General features: G+C 42.8%; 2 protein-coding genes across 5 annotated transcripts in view; one reads left to right on the top strand and one right to left on the bottom strand.

Moving 5' to 3' along the window:
* The window catches only part of spidr (scaffold protein involved in DNA repair), a 72,580-nt gene extending 66,709 nt beyond the window's left edge, over positions 1–5,871 (top strand). For 3 of the 4 annotated variants that reach the window (XM_062022511.1, XM_062022509.1, XM_062022513.1), the window contains one exon: positions 5,563–5,871. In XM_062022511.1, coding sequence (XP_061878495.1) covers positions 5,563–5,682 — 120 coding nt within the window. In that variant the 3' untranslated portion in view covers positions 5,683–5,871. Of the gene's footprint in view, positions 1–1,380; positions 1,422–5,562 lie in introns of all 4 variants that reach the window. The other variant, XM_062022512.1, reaches the window with a different exon arrangement.
* Positions 5,872–5,928: 57 nt separating this feature from the next.
* On the bottom strand, positions 5,929–7,233 carry cebpd (CCAAT enhancer binding protein delta). Its single transcript, XM_062022515.1, has one exon. The coding sequence runs from the start codon at positions 7,101–7,103 to the stop codon at positions 6,255–6,257; it is 849 nt and encodes a 282-aa protein (XP_061878499.1). The 5' UTR covers positions 7,104–7,233; the 3' UTR covers positions 5,929–6,254.
* Positions 7,234–8,160: the final 927 nt, after the last annotated feature.

Consider the following 8,160-nt stretch of genomic DNA (forward strand, 5'->3'; position numbering starts at 1 on the left):
GCATGCGGCAACATGGTTTATGGTATAAGTTTATTTCGGTGTAGGAAGAAGTAGAGGTTATTCAATTTCTCACTTTTTTCTTTTTTAATGAAAAAAAGCAGAGTTAAATCAACATTATGGCCATAAAAGGCTTAAATGGCATGTTGGCAATCTCTACACGGATGCCTAGAGGGCGTTAACTTTCCAATTGTCCAGCCTTTTTCCTGCTTTTATGCTGCGTTCTATTTACCTCAGAAATTGGAAGGTGGAGCTTGGAATGACGTCACAGCCAAGTTGTGAGCGTTCCAGTTACAAAATTGGAAATCAAGATGGCCACATCCACGAAAGCTATTTTTGCGCTTGTCTTGTCTGAATATAAACAACTTATAAGAAAATGAGCAGTCTTTCTGCAACCTTCAGGCACAGTGGATGAAGCGGCCACATGAAATAAATGTAGTTTACACTACTACAGTGATGTTACCATATAAAAATGTCCAACAATGCATTGTATATGGCTGATTTACTGCGACAAAAACTAATCAGAAGTGCTAATAACGGACATTATGGCACCGGACATAATTGTTTACATCCAGAGCAGCCATTTTTGAAACGAACTCGCGGGTGGTAACGATGATCCGACTTTCCGAGTCGAAAATCCAAACTCGATGGGTGTTCCAGTTGAAATTCAGACTCGGAACTCAGAAATTCCAACTTTCCGGTACAAATAGAACGCAACATTAGCACAAATAAAAAAATGACGCCTGTATGTAACAAACACGCACGTGCATTAGCTTTGTATGTTTGTCAGCTAATGATAGCATGTTCGCAAAGTTTAAGTACTGGTGTTAGCTATCATTGAATGTATATTCTATCGTAACAACAACTTGACTGCAAATTGTTAGTTGCTTCTCCGGGACTGCTTTTCTGTATGTGCCTGCAGTATGTGACGATGAGAGAACAGTGTGTGACAAGCCTGCAGAACTCGGCAAATTCCTCGAATTGACAAGTAATTTTTATTCAATATAATCAGTGACTGTGAAAACTGTAGACATTTAAAGATTATACGTTTTGTTAAACCGCTAATTAACTAAAGCTAGCCGGTGGTGTTCTTGTTATGTTTTTGGGCTTAATTTTTTTTTTTTAGCAGGTTGTAACAACCCCTCTAAAATCTCTAATAAATTAATATGCAGCTTTCAGACAGAAGTCATTTAATAAGTTTGACTTTTTTAATTAAAGCGGGGTGAGGGAATACAGTTATATTTTTAGTAGTTGCTGGGAAGCTGACAATTTATGTTTGGTTTTAGGACTATAACGGAAAACTGCACCTTTACATTTTGCCAATAATCCACAATCCCTATGTGAGGCAAGAACAAACGTCTTTCCCTTTTTTGTGCTTCGTAGATAATGGAAAAACTCAGAGCATGAAGCGGCTAACAATGCAGGTAACGGGGATTCATCTATTCTGCCAGTAAAGTTTTCTAAAAAAAACCTCCAACAATGTTTTATACATTTTTCAACATACATACTTTTTACAGTATTTTGCTCAGGTTACGCTTTACTGGAACTTTTTTCCCGGGCGCATTGACTTAACAGAGCGCATAGCAACGAATGCTACTTCCCCCAACGACAACATAGAGAGCTTGTTTTGCATTTAGTAGCACTAATGGCAGACTTTGAAAGCCTTGGACCATGATCATCAAGTGTAAAACATTTCATCAACAACATGAGAACATCACAATGGGATGGTTGTATCTTTCAGCACAGGACTTGTGCTCCATATTGAGCTGGTAAATTCAGAATAATCCTCGGGTAAAAAAATGCTGAAAGCAAATCAGCATCTTGCCGAGACTTCCTCGCGGTGTCTAAACTGAGAGCCACGAGCCACAGCTTCAGTCGGTTTGGATTCGTAGTCTAGTGTGTGGAATTTCAAAGTCAACCAATGCTCGGGTTGGTGCCACAACCTTCTATTATACAGGTGATAGGCATGATTTAATACCCAGCATAACGTTTTAAATCTCAAAGGTGATACAGCAGCGAAAGCAGCTCCAGTAAACAAGCATTATGTCTCAGTGTGTCTATCCCAGGATTTCCACTGGATGCGAAACAGCCACGTAATGACACGCACACAGCGGCGGACTATTTCTGTTTTTATTCAAGTCAATGTGTTTGTTTCCACATTAAATATACGCAGAGTTTCTATATTTCTGGATGCCGCAACAAATCTGTTTAATTTAGCTAAAATCAGCCTTGTGTTGGACAGGAAGTCATGCACAAACATAAAATAAATGATCCGGTTTACCTTCAAAATAAAATTATCTGTTTCAAGGCGGATCGTATTTTACACTTTGATACTAATGGTCGGCGACGGACATGAAGTCAACTTGTTAAAGGTTTTCAGATGTAATTTCACCTCATTGACACAAATAGATGAGGACATGCTGATTCAGGAGGTCCAAAATTAAAGAACAATATATAGTTATATCTCGGGCACCTATATGGGGGCTTGGTCAAATACCAGCTGATATGGGTACTTGGAAAGCAGGGGAGTGGTTGTTGTGACACGCTTGCCAGGGATGACGTTACTGTTGTATTGTTACTTGCTACAAAAAATAAAGTTGTTTATCAAGGCAAAACTGTCGTCTCTGTTGCCGCTTAGCACCTGTTATTGATGGCAGGACCCAGTTTATTTGCTACAGCTCCTCTGGAAGGACAAATTAAACTGTCTCGGTTTGCTTTCTAACAACTTACCTTAACACGAGATTACGTGCGAAGTCGTGAGATCTCGTAAAAGTCTGTGCTATTTCGCTACACGTCAGAGCTTCAAAAAAATGGCTGTGGGGATTGCCACACTGTGAATGGCGGTGCTGTTCAGCAGCCGTTCGGCATCCAATGGTTAGGTCAGGGGTCGGCAACCCAAAATGTTGAAAGAGCCATATTGGACGGAAAAAAACTACCAAAAAATGTCAAGAGCCCGAAAAAAATTCAAAGCATTACATAAGTGTTATAATGAAGGCATCACATGATGTAAGTGTCTATATTAGCAATAATAGCCTACTATCAAAATTACTTAAGAAGTCTTATACAAGTGTTATAATGAAGACAACACATGATGTAAGTGTCTATATTAGCCTACTATCAAAATGACTATGTGCCGCAGGCCTACGCAAATCTTCGTTGTCCGAAATGTTGAAATGTAATATTTATTCTACACATTTTTACAATATTGGAAACCATTAGTAAAACGGAGGCTTCTCAGAAGGTGAGATAACTCCTGGAAATTACTATCTTAGAATGGCCAAAGGTATAGATGTGTGTGTCCAAGTTAAAGGAAACGACAGGCTGTCTTCTTCTAGTCACTAGAATCTAGTGATTTTATTACAATATTTGCAAGCTGGGTAACGTTTGCGGTGGTCAATACCGGCACACAAATAATTATCAGAAATGTAGCCAATATTACATACAGATAATACGGAGCCCCTAAAGGGACATGGGGGAATTTTTTTTTATATATGTATCTGGTGCTCAAGCCAAAGATTCTCGTGCACTCGATATCTAAAAAAATATTTTCCCCATGACCCTATATGTTTCTTTTGCTCACAGGAAAACATCTTTTGCGCACGAGAAACTATCTTGGGAGCACGAGAAACTATCTTGGGAGCATGAGAAACTATCTTGTGTGCACGAGAAACTATCTTGTGCGCACGAGAAACTATCCGCACGAGAAACTATCTTGTGCACTCGAGATAGTTTCTCGTGCGCACGAGATACATATCTAAAAATAACAATAATTCCCCCATGTCCCTTTAGGGGCTCAGTAAGATAATGTATCATGAGACATGCAAGTGTAAATTGAATACACAGAGGGTATAAGTAAAGGAAATTAAATGAGCTCAGATATACCTACAAAAGATGCATAATGATGCAATATGTACATACAGCTAGCCTAAATAGCATGTTAGCATCGAATAGCTTGCAGTCATGCACTGACCAAATATGACTGATTAGCACTCCAACAAGTGAATAACATCAACAAAGCTCACATTTTGTGCATGTCCACAACAAGTTTGGTGGACAAAATGAGAGAAAGAAGTAGTGACATAAAACACATCTTTCTGTGGCAGCGTCGGAGAAAGTTGTACATGCAAACAAACTACGGTGAGTTCAAGGACCGCCAAAATTAGTAGGACAAAACGGCACTCGCTCATTACCCTCATCAGTGAAGCATGTTTAATATAAACAGTGGAATTTCTAACAATTGGGAATGTTTGTGTCATGTTTGTCCTCCAAAAGAAACCATATTAAAACAAAAAATAAACATTTTTAAATTTTCTTACATGTTTTAAAAAGCTCCAGGGAGCCACTAGGGCTGTTCTAAAGAGCCATGTGCGGCTCTAAAGCCACGGGTTGCTGACTCCTGGGTTATGCTGTGACACATGAAGCTGTGTCACTATTCTAGGAAATTAGTGCCTCTGTGTTAGCTCTTTCAAAAACAATGCCGTTATAGCTTGGTTAATATGCAAGTCACTAGATGAAAATTGAATGTTGTTAGCGGTATTTGGTATTTTAGAGGGTTTTATAGGCTAAATAGATTGAAGCCAAATACCTACATTGTTGGTTGCCTCTTGCTAGCACAGAAAAGAGAAAGCTGTGTGTTTTTATCTTATATAGGGATTGTGGATGATCGACAAAATTCCAAAAAAGTGAAGTTTTCCCTTAAAAGTTTGTTTTTGTTTAATATTTGACACTATTCAATGCATGGAAATCAATGTTGAAACAAGGACCAATAGTAATATAAATGTGGAGTTATTACATGGAGTTCATGTGAGTCTTGCAAAACGCATCAAACCCCTTGTTGGAACTCATATTGAAGGATTGGATGTGTTATTATAACAATTGAATACACAATGTTCTTAAAAATATGCATTTGTGCCGAATGCCCAGGGCTTTGGACAGGGGCGTCCAAAGCTTTTTCAGCGAGGACTGCAAACAAGAAAGTTAAACTGCCTGTGGGGTACATTTTGTGCATTAAAGACTCTCAGGGCATTGAATCGATTGTTCAGGTTGTCTTTGAAGATGTTTCGCCTCTGATCTGAGCAGGCTTCATCTGGTCCTGCTCATGACTAGCAAGGGTGCACGCTACAAGGGCTGTCCTATCCAGTCATGAGCATGAATAGATTAAGCCTGCTCAGATCAGAGGTGAAACGTCTTCGAAGATTTAATGCACTGAGACGATTGTGTATTGAAGAGGCTAAAACAAATCCAATTTTTGCTATATAGGCTAAAATGCATAATCTTAGTGTTGTGTTATCTAATATATCTTAACAATTAAGTAATTTTATTTTTAGGATATCCCGATAGCCAGTAAACTATGACCCCTGGGCCACACTTTGCATACCATGTGTGATGTTTTTACAGCAGTTAATGGGACATTGGGTTGAACCATGTGAGTGAATTACATGGACCTCTTATGGGTTATAGATAATAAAATGTTTTAATGTCATTTAGACCAAGCTGTTTACTATTCAACTGCTATAAGCCAAGTCAAACTGATTGAGGTTGTTTTCATTGGTCGTGTGTTGTCAGTTCCCAGCGTATAACGTGGACAGCGTGCTGGGAAAAGAGCTGGGCCCCCTCACGGTTTACGTCCGCGTGGTCACCAGGAGACCTTCTCTGTGGATCCGCCTGGAAGAAATTTGCCTCTGAGTGAAAGAGGAGAAGAGACCCCCTGCTGGAAGGCATCCTCGCCCTACCCCACGTTCCTGCTGCAGGAAGACGAGGTAGTGTTTGTGTCAGTGCTGCAGCAGTTGACAAGCCACCAGCATGTGTCCTGTCAAAACCGCCCACATGTTCCATTTAGCCCGCCAATACCTAAACCTTGTTGGCGTCAATAAACGCACTGAATTAACTCTGCATTTGTGATTTTTAAAGCTCAACAGACCAGTCAGTCGTGCACCTTTGCAGCTGTTTTTTTTTTTTTTATTATTACAGGACAAACACAAATGTTCCATACAAACTATAGAAAAAGATCATGCTCTGGCTCTTATACAAAGTTTGGAATTATAAAACATGTACCATATAACATTGTGTAAATGCAGTGGTAAAATAATTTAATACAAGAGGAAAAAATCCCACGAAAAATATGGCAGCAACATCATATATTTTCCAGTGCCATTATGGTAAGCTTAAAATACATCTGGTACAGATGGTAAGAAACAAGTCTCTGAGGTATGTCTTCTAGGAAAAGTTCAGTTTGTTCGAGTTTAGGGCGGTGGGTGTCACCGAGCTTCTATGCTGACGCTGCCCGCGAAGGAGGCGTTGGGCATCTGCTTGAAGAACTCTCGGAGGCCGCTGAGCTCTCTGGTTAGCTGCTCGATGTTTTTGTGGAGCCGGTCGTTCTCGGAGCCCAGTTCGATCAGCTTCTGCTGCATCTCCACGTTGCGCATTTTGGCTTTGTCCCTGCTCTTTCTCACGGCGATGTTATTCCTCTCCCGCCGCTGTCGGTACTCCATGCTGTACCTGTCCACCGCCTTCTTCGCCTTCTCCCGCCCGGACTTCCGCGGGGAGCTCTTGGCCGAGCTGGCGGCGGAGGCGGGCTCCGGCGTGGTCGGCGGGGTGGGCTGCCCCCCCATGGGGAGGCTGACGGAGGTCTGGGCGCAGGCTTTTATCTGGCAGGGTAGCGACGAGGACATGTCGCTGTCACTCCAGTCGGACTCCTGCTTGATGGGAGCCCCGTAGGGTCCCTGGTCCGCCCGCCTCTCGCCCGCGTAGCCCGCCGACAGCTGCTGGGGCAGCATGGAGCCCTGCACGGCGTAAACATCCGCTTTCTCCTGCTTGACCGTGTTGAAGAGGTCGAGGAAGAGCTCGTCGTTGCACAGCTCCAAGTTGGGCACGGACGTCATGGAGTCGATGTACTGGCTGAAGTCGATGGCGCTCTCGTCGTCGTACATGGCCGGGGCGGTGAGCTCCGCCATGGTGCCCTCCTCGCCGCGGCTGCCCGGCTTGTACAGCCCCGGCTGCGGGGCCCCCAGCTTGGCGCTGTCGTAGAAGTTAGCGGGCTCCATCGCCCAACTCATGTTGCATGGTGGAGACACGCCGTGGGGGTCCAGGCTGTATATGTCACACATGGGGGGTGGTTTGGGAGGAAACTTAGCTAATTTAAAAAAAAACTCTCCTAAAGTCCAATTTGCTTTGCTTCTTTTTTTGACAGCTTGTCAGTTTGACGCTTCTGACTCGAACCAACTTTGGCGGACTGTTTTGTATCGTTCTCCTGTGACGTCACGCACACCTCCCACCGGCTGGCCAGTCATGTCAGGAGCAGGTCACGTGGTGTCCGGTAACTTCCCATTTGAAGAGATAGGGGGCGTGGTCGCTCGTGCCGCCTCCATCTTTTTTTTTTTTTTTTTACTACTACACGAATGACACACGAGTTGTTTACATACTGCTGCAAAGTTAGGCATCTTCCACTTGACAGACATGCAAATTAAATATGTCTTAATATTTTATCAACGTAGACAACCACCTACTCCTAAAAATGTCCACACTTTGTTTACACTGAAATCAACCTAGGCAGCACTATAGCAAAGTGGCTAGTGTAGTAAAAACAACAAAACTGACACTTTATTAGTTACATTAGCTTTAAAGAGGTAATATTGTTCCTTTAGAGCAGGGGTGTCCAAAGTGCGGCCCGGGGGCCCTTTGCGGCCCGCAGCTAATTGTTTGCCGGCCCGCCACACATTCTGGAAATACTGTTGTAAAAATAAAAAAGAACATTAAAAAAAGTGGAATGAGGTGAAATCTAACGAGACAAAGTTGCAATGTTGACACAAAAGCTGCCATGCAGGCTGTTTTTTTTCTTTTGTCTTTCTTTTTTTGCCATTTCTCCAAAAATGGCAAAAAAAATGGGGCGGCATGGCGTAGTGGGTAGAACGCCCGTGTCAGAAACCTGAGGGTTACAGGTTCGCTCCCCGCCTCTTACCATGCCGTCGTGTCCTTGGGCAGGACACTTCACCCTTGCCCCCGGTGCCGCTCACACCGGCGAATGAATGTTGAATAAATGATAGGTGGTGGTCGGAGGGGCCGTAGGCGCAAATTGGCAGCCACACTTCCGTCAGTCTACCCCAGGGCAGCTGTGGCTGCGAAAGTAGCTTACCACCACCAGGTGTGAATGAATGATGGGTTTTT

The sequence above is a fragment of the Entelurus aequoreus genome, linkage group LG16, assembly GCF_033978785.1.
Source record: "Entelurus aequoreus isolate RoL-2023_Sb linkage group LG16, RoL_Eaeq_v1.1, whole genome shotgun sequence".
Lineage (NCBI taxonomy): Eukaryota > Metazoa > Chordata > Actinopteri > Syngnathiformes > Syngnathidae > Entelurus > Entelurus aequoreus.

Coding starts and splice junctions, on each gene's coding strand:
- cebpd (XM_062022515.1), bottom strand. CDS start 7,103: ATGTGTGACATATACAGCCTGGACCCCCACGGCGTGTCTCCACCATGC.